Source organism: Lupinus angustifolius, chromosome LG19, assembly GCF_001865875.1.
Source record: "Lupinus angustifolius cultivar Tanjil chromosome LG19, LupAngTanjil_v1.0, whole genome shotgun sequence".
NCBI classification, from domain to species: Eukaryota; Viridiplantae; Streptophyta; class Magnoliopsida; order Fabales; family Fabaceae; genus Lupinus; species Lupinus angustifolius.
This window is the reverse complement of record NC_032027.1, coordinates 3,803,275-3,814,736: the sequence shown is the minus strand read 5'-3', so window position 1 is coordinate 3,814,736 and position 11,462 is coordinate 3,803,275. Positions and strand designations below refer to the sequence as shown.

The following is an 11,462-nucleotide window of genomic DNA, read 5'->3' as shown; positions in this document are numbered from 1 at the left end:
TCACTAAACTAACTCCGCATGTTTATTAATAATGACATTGTCATCCATGTGTTAATTTTTTTTTTGAATTTTAGGAAATTATCAACATTTATAGGTGTGATTAACATGAAATACTATTTTTTTTAAATGTATAACAAGTTAAAGCCGAGAAAATCTTTCACTAATTTTCTTGGACAAAAACGTGTTGTCTCAAAGTATCTCCCAAATCACGTCCTAAACCAATGAAAATATGTTATGTCAATAAAAAAATTAAATATTTATTATTTTTCTGTTTTTTTTTTATCGTCATTGGTTTAGAACATGATTTATGACATACTTTAGGATAATTGATCATGGTCCAAACCATAATGACATGGGTCTTGTCTTTTTTCTTTCCTTCATTCTTTTCATAAATCCGCATGTTTATTAATAATGACATTGCCATCCATGTGTTAATTTTTTTTTTAATTTTAGGAAATTATCAACATTTATAGGTGTGATTAACATGAAATACTATTTTTTTTTAAATGTATAACAAGTTAAAGCCGAGAAAATCTTTCACTAATTTTCTTGGACAAAAACGTGTTGTCTCAAAGTATCTCCCAAATCACGTCCTAAACCAATGAAAATATGTTATGTCAATAAAAAAATTAAATATTTATTATTTTTCTGTTTTTTTTTTATCGTCATTGGTTTAGAACATGATTTATGACATACTTTAGGATAATTGATCATGGTCCAAACCATAATGACATGGGTCTTGTCTTTTTTCTTTCCTTCATTCTTTTCATTGCGACCAAACAATAGAAAAAATTATTTTCTTTCTTTTTCATTCCTCTAGCTTTCTTTTCTCTCATTTTCACCTCAACCTAACAACCTGGTGACGGAAGGAAATACATTATCTCCACTTATTCTCATAATTCATATATAACAAATAAAAAATAAAGTGTCTTTCATAAATTATCTCATAATTTAGAAAATTCTCTAACAAGTAATACCAATTAATGGATATATGCATGATATTGCATTCTAAATAAATACTAAGAACCCAAAACAAAGTATCATCTCTCACTGAAAACCTAAATCTGATATTACCATGGCTGCATCCACAACAATCCCTGCTATTGCTTGCAATAACAGAACCCATTTCAAATCTTCATACCCATCTTCCCATTTTCCCATAAAGTTTGCATCTTTTCCTTCTTCTTCTTCTCATGTCTCTTGCTCTGTTACCAGAGATTCTTCTGCATCTGTTTCTCCATTGGAGGAACAAAACAAGCTCGGTAATGGGTCGTTGTTGTTTCAGAGACCCGATTCGTTTGGAAGATTTGGAAAGTTTGGTGGAAAGTATGTCCCTGAAACTTTGATGCATGCGCTTACTGAGCTTGAAGCTGCTTTTCATTCTCTCACTGCTGATGAAGATTTTCAGGTTTTGTTGTTGTTGTCATTGTTTTGAAATAGGTTTTATTTGATTTGTGGATTTGTGATTCAATTTTATTGGATTTAGTTGTAGATTGTTGGTTCTCCCTTGCAATGTTGGGTTAGGATGAGAATATATTTATAGATGAGTTTAATTTTTCATTTTGCTTATTATTTGTTAGTGTGAGATTGGGATCAAATTAATGGATGGTATGAATAACTGGGACTATAATGATGTTTTTTTACTTGACAAAAATTGATTTTTGAAATGTAAAACTATTGGTAGCTACTTTGATTGATTTCATTGAGGAATGGGGATGTATATTTCACCCACAAGGTTTATTTTACATTCCTGATTTTTCTGTATCTTTTTTGGTATTAAATTCTTCGAATAACTAAAAGTTATGGTTGAAGTGAAAAGTTACAAGACAGATTTGTGAAATAAAATGATCTCAGAAAAATACTTAAATTGCCATTTTATTTTTTAAGAGATCATCATATGTTTGGCAAAATGTCATTTTGTCTGTTGAGTGAATCCTCCTCCTTTTTCTATGGAAGTGGGGTATAGCTAGAAATTTTGCTGAGGTTAACTTTCTGATTTGGGAGTTTTTTTGATGTATTATCTTTGATGTTTCATTTCCTTGTCCTTTCTGTTGTTTGTTCAAATTTTGGTGTTTGTGAAATTTACATTTTTGTGACAATTTAAATCTGTATATTTTAATCTACAGCGCATACATTCATTAGTTTTTCAATTCCAAACAGAACAAAACAATTTGGCGTATCTGTGTGTGAATAACTTTCTTTCTGTCATGCACGTTCTCTTATATTTTTTTACATGCTAACATTTAACAATCACTAATGTAGTTTCCCCTATGTCAATGTTATGACAATTGTCTGACATGTTTTAAATCACAGAGAGAACTGGCTGGGATTCTAAAAGACTATGTTGGTCGGGAGAGTCCTCTCTATTTTGCGGAAAGGTTGACTGAGCATTATAAGAGGTCTAATGGTGAAGGCCCCGACATTTATCTCAAGAGGGAAGATCTTAATCACACCGGGGCTCACAAAATAAACAATGCTGTTGCCCAAGCTTTGCTTGCAAAGGTTTTGGGCAAAAAACGCATTATTGCTGAAACTGGAGCTGGTCAGCATGGAGTTGCCACTGCTACTGTGTGTGCTCGATTTGGTTTAGAGTGCATTATTTATATGGGTGCACAAGATATGGAAAGGCAGGCACTCAATGTTTTCAGAATGCGTCTTCTTGGTGCCGAGGTATATCAGTTGTTATTGTTGTTCTATTTGGTTAAGCTGATATGTCCTATATGTAGTGTCTGGGAAACATACCTTGTTTCTCTTAAGCATTTTTTCTTTTGTGGCTTTTGTTGTACATACATTTTATTTGCACATGATAACCTTCTGAACTTGTGTTATGGATAAAATATGCTTCTTTTATCTCAGTACCCCATTGAATGTGCTATAATTGCTATCATGGCCTGAACTATATCATTACAGGATTATCTATGAATTTTATGAAAAAGTCTATGGTAGGTTAAATTTTGAAAATGTTTCTACTATTTATACATACCCAAGTTTGAAATTTTTTGGTGTAAATTTTTGGATCCGGTGGTTATAATGATTTATATATGGAAGACAGTTATTCCTATTGTGATGGGACCACTTTTTACCAAATTGGTTGAAGTTACTGATGAACTCGAAGAAAATTTTGAGTAGCATCGGGTGGAGTAAGACATGCAAAACACAGAGTAGTGAGATTTGAGGAACAGACAAAATAATGACATGAGAGTATTCTTAACAAAGAAATAGTTTCAAACCATATTAATATAAATAACTGTATTTGAGTAATTGCAGCATCCAAGACAAACTGCTGACTCATTTATATATATATTAAAAGAATATTTGGACTGATATATACATTGTTCATCATGCAAATTGTGTTCTTTTTATTTTGCATCAGAGGTGGTATTGTGATGTAACCATCATTTGTGTCCAAACCTAGTTGCTATATGAACATGTGATCTAGTTATTGGTCTATGATCTATCTATTAGATGATCTTGTAATGTAGGTCAGACCAGTTCATTCTGGAACTGCTACACTGAAGGATGCTACATCAGAGGCCATAAGGGACTGGGTGACTAATGTAGAGACAACTCATTATATTTTGGGTTCTGTTGCTGGGCCACATCCATATCCAATGATGGTAAGAGAGTTCCATGCTGTCATCGGCAAGGAAACTAGAAAGCAAGCTTTGGAAAAGTGGGGAGGGAAACCAGATGTTCTGATTGCATGTGTTGGTGGAGGTTCAAATGCCATGGGACTTTTCCATGAATTCGTTGACGATAAAGATGTCAGACTAATTGGTGTGGAAGCTGCTGGATTTGGCCTGGATAGTGGCAAGCATGCTGCAACATTAACGAAAGGAGAAGTCGGGGTTTTGCATGGAGCTATGAGCTATCTGTTGCAGGATGATGATGGACAAATTATTGAACCACACTCTATTAGTGCAGGGTAATTATTATGACTTATAACTTATAATCAGTTTAGTTGTGTCTATTCAGATTCTGCTTGTTCTGATTGTGCAACTTTTTTTCAAAACAAATTGGATGTAGTTTGGACTATCCTGGTGTTGGACCCGAACATAGCTTTTTGAAAGATCTAGGGCGTGCTGAATATTACAGTATCACTGATGAAGAAGCATTGGATGGTAAGAATACCTTGGGTTCATGGTTGTCAAACTCGTGAGTAAACTAGCACGAGTTTGCCATTTTCCATCATATGACATTTAACAGGATGCATATCTTTTCATTATTCTTTCATGGTTATTAGATGCTATCATGTTAATGCAACTCCAAACCAGATCTTGTGATTTTTAGTCTTATTTATGGATGTTTTTGCAAATGCAGCTTTTAAGAGAGTTTCGCGACTTGAAGGCATAATTCCAGCATTGGAGACATCACATGCATTGGCATATTTGGAGAAAGTGTGTCCAACCCTTCCTAATGGAACCAAGGTTGTGGTTAACTTCAGTGGCAGAGGTGATAAGGATGTTCAAACTGTCATCAAGCACTTGAAGCTTTAAGGGACTCATGTTCTTCTGTAGAACCAATGGTTTGGCTGCTCAATTGGCTTCATTTTCTTACTTAGAGACAGAATTTGCTCAACTTAATGTTAAACCAAGTTCTAGTTACAGAACCATTCATATGAGGGTAGGGTTGATTTTTTTAATATCTTGTATGATTTTTATGAAATCTAAAATAAGGTGAGGACTTAAATCTTTATTTTACTTCTTCATCAGAATATAAGAGGCCTAAACTAATAAGTGATAAAAATAGTGTAAGCTACTCTAAAGGTTTGTTCAAATGGTACTATACCCTATTTATTAATGAAAATGACATTCCTCTGCATTTGACCTATTGGCTACAAAAAATGTTAGAGAATCATAATAGAATATGCTTTAAGTACAATTTAAAAAATGGTTGAATATCAAAATTCAACAGTATAGTAATTGTGATCATTCTTTTTAATAATGCAGTCAATTCTTTCCATTAACATGACTATGCCAAAAGATTGATTGATTTAAACTTCTCAAAGCAAGTGGCTAGGAAGTTTTTCCAAAACACCTCATGCTTGTTCCAAACTTGGGTGCTTTGGATCCAAGTAAGACATTGAAGCTAACCAAATGAACTAACACAAGAATCTTGAAAACTAAGATTGGCTCCTAATTGTGAAAGTGTATTACATTTCATGCTCATTGTTCAACAGGAAAATATCTAGGAGGTTAATGGAATGTGATTTAAAAGATAAATCTCCACTTGAAGGGTATTCATCATTGATCTTTCATGATGTTAAAGAGAGAAAGATGTGAGAAAGAAAGGGGTGAGAAAGAGAAAAGAAGAATTAGAGTAGATTTTTGTGTTTTTGGTATAAGAGAATAAGGAGAGAAAATGAATAGAAAGAAATATTTTATTCTTTTACTTTTTTGTTTGTTTGGATAGAAAATGAGAAGAGAGATGATGTTATGGTTCAAATGACAAAAATGTCCATAAAATAAATAAAAGATAAAAAATGTTTTTTTATTATTAATTAAAAATAAATGTTATAATTTTAGATTATATTTTATTATAATTTCAATTGTTTTTATTTAATATTTTTATATTTAAAAAAGATTTATGTATGTTACTAGTATTTAAAGAGAAATGGTGTATGTACTGCTAGTGTAAGAGTCTTCTATAATCTATTTTAATGGATCAGATGGATAAATATCCAACTCATTTGATTTTTAATTGATACTTCTGAAGAAAATCATCATTTTAAAAACCATTTTTTCAATAAAGCATTTTAAGCATTTTTTAAAATCATTTAAAAAAAGCAAAAAATTTAAAGTGTTTTTTTAAAAGAAACACTTTAAAAAGTGATTTTTTTAACTTTTAAAAAAATCATTTTTTACAATATTATACAAAAATGTGTGATGTTTAATCGTTTAAGATTCCATTTGTAAAGTTTTTAACAAATATTTATATATGTTATGTATTCAAGAATAAACTTTTAATATTAACCACATCCATATGTCCTATAATTGATATCAATTTAATAAAAAAAAATAAAAGTGAGAGTGAAAAAAAAAAACTATTTGTGAATGTTTGTATTTTAATAGATTGGATATTCATGAGATATAATAGATTTATTTTTCATGAATTTGGATGAATAGTGAATAATTGTCACTTATACACCCCAATCACAATAGCATGTGTACTATTAAGGAAGTGAGTGATGAGGTTGCCTTTTATATAGTAACTAGTAGGATACTCATGCATTTGCACGAGCGAAGTGTTTTATTGGATATAAATTTAAAGAATTGAATTTCAAGATAAAATAATAATGTAAATAAGCAAGACAAACATGAGTTATTTAATTAAGAAATGCAAGTTTTAAAAATTATTTTGACTTTGTAGTTCTTTGATTCTTGCATGTGTTAGGATAATAATCATAGATGTATCTATTGATTTGTTATTATAGTGGTTGATAAATTTTGTTGCATGACCTTCCCAATGAGTACAACTAATGACATCACCGCTTAAATTTTTAAAATTAAGTTAGGAAAATTACAAACATTTATATAAATAAATAAAGCAATATTATTGATGACTTTTTTAAGTTTATCTTAGTCTGGAGAATATTAATTCATCAACAACTCCAATAATATATATTTGGGTCAATAAAAAAGGTGTTATCAATGTTACAAATAATTAAAGTATTTGTTGAGCTAATTTGTTTTGACTAAACTAAAATGAAAGAAGTTTTTGATTTAGTCTACTAACAAATCAATGGAAAATTCTTAGCTAGTATGTTCCCAAAAATTTTGAAACAATATTCATAGTGTTGTACCAACAATAAGTTGCATCATATAGTAACTTCTATCTTACTATAAAATGCAATTTATGATTACATTCATTGAATTCATCTTTCCTAAGAGTAACTTGTATCTTACTACCCTATAATACATAAAACAATGTATTATTATAAAATAAAATTGTATGAAATGTTTTATTTGACATCATATAAAATGGAACATCGTTGTCAATCAATATCATTTCAAGATGTCCTAATTTTGGTGGTATTCGAACATACCAAAGATCAGAAATTCTAATAATAAGAAGATTATCATAATTGATTTGTTATTTTTAAATATTCATAATATAAGTACTTATATTTTTCCATTAATATATCTAACATTGTTATCTTTTAATTAAATAATATAATGATAGTAATTAAATATTATGCAAATTTTCATTTACATTCTCATCTCTTATACTAATATATATTCAAAAGTTATTATGGTTTTTAATCTCCTTAATCTAGTATCTTTAATATTCTATTTATGTTATAATTCATATTATTACTATTTTAATATTGTATTTCAATATTATAAGCAAACACTAAACCCTAAACAAAATATATCTATAATGAGTGTTGCCTAAAATTGAAGAATAAAAAATAATTCCAAAAAATATAAATAAACAATGTGTTGTAATACATACACCATTGTATACTTTATGATTACTTTTAATAAAAGGATTTAATATGTATACACTGACAATTTAAGTGTTTTTTATACTATCAGTCAATCATCCACCATTGACTCTCAAACAAAAGTAATACAAATCAATGGTGGATGATATGCTGACAGTGTAAAAAACTTTACACTGTGTACAGATTTTAAACTCTTAATAAAATAGAGGTTGAAGAATCCATTAAATAATCACAATAAAATCAAATAAATGACATATTTCTTTCAATAATGTAGTAAAAATAAGACTATTATTATATTAATTTCATATTCTGGCTCATTATGTTTTATAGTCCTCGATTTATATACAAATTCTTAATCTTATAATTGATCTTCTGTGTACCTGTATTTATTTGTAGTTTGAAATATACTAATGATGTTTCAAATTATTGAGTATCAATTTTAATAATATTGTTTTATCTTATTTTGTTATAATGAAGGATTTGATGAGCTATTAGGATGATATAATCTTTCTAATCTATTTGAAAAACACATTAATTTAGGATTTGACGGAATATTTTTCTGGTAATTTTAATGAAACGTATAAAAAGACTCTCATAATTGATTTGTTATTTTTATATATTTCTAATTAAAATACTAATATTTTCCATGAAAATACATACCATGTTATCTTTTAATTAAATAATATAATGATAGTAATTAAATAATTTGAAAATTCTCATTCGTTATATTCTCATATGTTATACTAATATTTATTCAAAAACTGTTATGATTTTTCATCTTCTTAATCTAATATCCTTAATATTCTATTTATGTTATAATCCTCATTATTACTATCTTAATATTGTAAAAGTACCATTGCAATATTAGAAACAAACACTAAACCTGAAACAAAATATATTTATAATGAGTGTTGCCTAAAATTAAAGAATAAAAATAATTCAAAAAATATAAATCAAATATACATTGTAATGCATACAACTTTGTATATCTTATGTTTGCTTTTAATAAAGTAGAGGTAGAAGAATCAATTATGTAATCACAATTAAATGAAATCAATGACATAGTTTTTCAACAACTTTAATAAAAATAAGTCTATTATTATATTAATTTTAAATTGTGGCTCATTATGTTTTATAGTATCCATTTATATACAATTTCTTGATTTTATAATTGATCTATATGTATCTAAATTGTAGTTTGAAATATAATAATAACGTTTCAAATACTTGTATATTAATTTTACTACTATTCTCTTATCTTATTTTTTATACGGAAGGATTTGATGAGCTATCAGGGAGGGATAATTTATCTAATCTATTTGAAAAACACATTAAGTTAGGATTTGATGAGATGTTTTTTTCTAGTAATTTTAATAAAAATATTCTCATAATTGATTTGTCATTTTTATATATTCATAATTAAATTACTTATATTTTCAATGAATATATCTAACCTTGTTATCTTTTAATTAAATAATATAATGATAATAATTAAATATTTTGAAAATTCTCATTCCTAATATTCTCATATATTATACTAATATATATTCAAAAACTATTAATGATTTTTAATATTCTTAATCTAATATATTTAATATTCCATCTATGTTATACTTTTCATTATTACTATCTTAATGTTGTAAAAGTAACATTGCAATATTAGAAGCAAACACTAAATTCAGAATAAAATATATTTATAATGATGTTGCCTAAAATTAAATATTAAAAATAATTCAAACAAAATATAAATCAAGTATGTGTTATAATGCATACAACTTTGTATATCTTATGATTGCTTTTAATAAAATAGAGGTAGAAGAATCAATTACGTAATCACAATAAAATCAAATCAAAGACATAGTTTTTCAATAATATTAATAAAAATAAGAATATTATTATATTAATTTCAAATTGTGGCTCATTATGTTTTATAGTATTCGATTTATAACAATTTCTTGATTTTATAATTGATTTTATGTGAACATGTATTAATTTGTAGTTTGAAATATACTAATAATGTTTCAAATCCTTGTGTATTAAATTTACTACTATTGTTTTATTCTTATTTTTTATACTAAAGGATTTGATGAGTTATTAGGATGTGATAATTTTTCTAATCTATTTGAAAAACATATTAAGTTAGGATTTTATTGTGATTATGTAAATGATTCTTCTACCTCTATTTTATTAAAAGCAATCATAAGATATACAAAGTTGTATACATTATACCGCGTATTTGATTTATATTTTATTTGAATTATTTTTTATTCTTTAATTTTATGCAACGCTCATTATAAATATATTTTGTTCAGGATTTAGTATTTTTTCTACTATTGCAATGTTACTTTTACAATATCAAGATAGTAATAATAGGAAGTATAACATAAATAGAATATTAAATGTATTAGATTAAGAAGATTAAAAATCGTAACAATTTTTGAACATATATTAGTTTAACATATGAGAATATAACAAATGAGAATTTGCCAAATATTTAATGACCATCATTATATTATTTTATTAGTATCTTCATATATAACACATACTTATAAAGATACTAATATTCTTAATCTAATATCTTTAATATTCCATCTATGTTATACTTTTCATTATTACTATCTTAATGTTGTAAAAGTAACATTGCAATATTAGAAGCAAACACTAAATTCAGAATAAAATATATTTATAATGATGTTGCCTAAAATTAAATATTAAAAATAATTCAAACAAAATATAAATCAAGTATGTGTTATAATACATACAACTTTGTATCTTTATTTTATTAGTATCTTCATATTATTTTATTATTTTATTACCATCATTATATTATTTTATTAGTATCTTCATATATAACAAATGAGAATTTGCCAAATAATATATTTACCATCATTATATTATTTTAATTACCATCATTATATGAGAATATAAATCAATTATATTATATATTTAGAGAAACTATTAGTATCTTTATTAGGAATATATAAAAATAACAAATCAATTATGAGAATCTTTTTATTATTTTGTATGGTAATTTTAATCAAACTAATTATGAGAATCTTATGTGTACCTTTATTAATTTGTAGTTAATAATGTTTCAAATCCTTGAGTATTAATTTTAATACTATGTTTCTTTTTCAAAACACATATTAGGATAAGATTTGACATATATTGTTTTTCCAGTAATTTTAATCAAACTAATAAAAAAGATTCTCAAAATTGATGTGTTATTTTCATAAATATATTTCCCATGATTTTTTACATGAAATAGCCTTAATGAAAGAAAAGCGAACATTTACTTCAATCACGATGTCATTAGTGTCATACTCCTGGTTCCTATGAGAATTGTTAATATAATTATTATGAGAATTAGAGTTATTGTTATTAAAGCTAACAATACATTCTTTAGTAATTTCAAAATATGAAATAGCCTTAATGAAATAAGAGTGAGCATTTCTTTCAATCATGGTGTCATTAGCGACATGCTCCTCGTTCCCACGAGAATTGATAATAGAATTATTATGAGAATTACAATTATTGTTATTAATGCTAATAATACTCTCATTGGTAACATTTTTGGTTGCCTAATTTTTTTTCTTGGGTCACCTTAAAATTAGACATTAAAGTTGAAACCGAATCATTCTCTTGGCCAAAACGGATTAACATCTCCCAATTTAATTTCATTAATATTGACATATTATTTCTTAGAAATCTTCTTATTTCTAGTAATATTCAACCAATTTCCATTAACCTACAATGTCTCTTGAACAAAATACTTGCCATTTTTTTTGCTCACTCATTCAATTCACATTTACTGCCTCAGTTGTAATGGACGTAATAGTTTCTACTTTTCCACCAGATTCGTCAGCCATTATTAATCTAATTAATCTACTATAAGAATATACTCACAATTGATTTCTTATTTTTAAATATGATTTCTTTGTATATTTAAATATATAATGATAGTAAGTAATATCTTTTCAAAAAATCAGGATCTCATCTGTTATATTATTTAAGG

General features: G+C 26.8%; 1 protein-coding gene across 1 annotated transcript; it reads left to right on the top strand.

Moving 5' to 3' along the window:
• On the top strand, positions 998-4,824 carry LOC109334507 (tryptophan synthase beta chain 1). The gene is made up of 5 exons (XM_019570325.1): positions 998-1,408; positions 2,314-2,670; positions 3,483-3,925; positions 4,027-4,121; positions 4,321-4,824. Exons 1-5 carry the CDS (start codon positions 1,076-1,078, stop codon positions 4,494-4,496), a joined length of 1,404 nt encoding a protein of 467 aa, XP_019425870.1. The 5' UTR covers positions 998-1,075; the 3' UTR covers positions 4,497-4,824.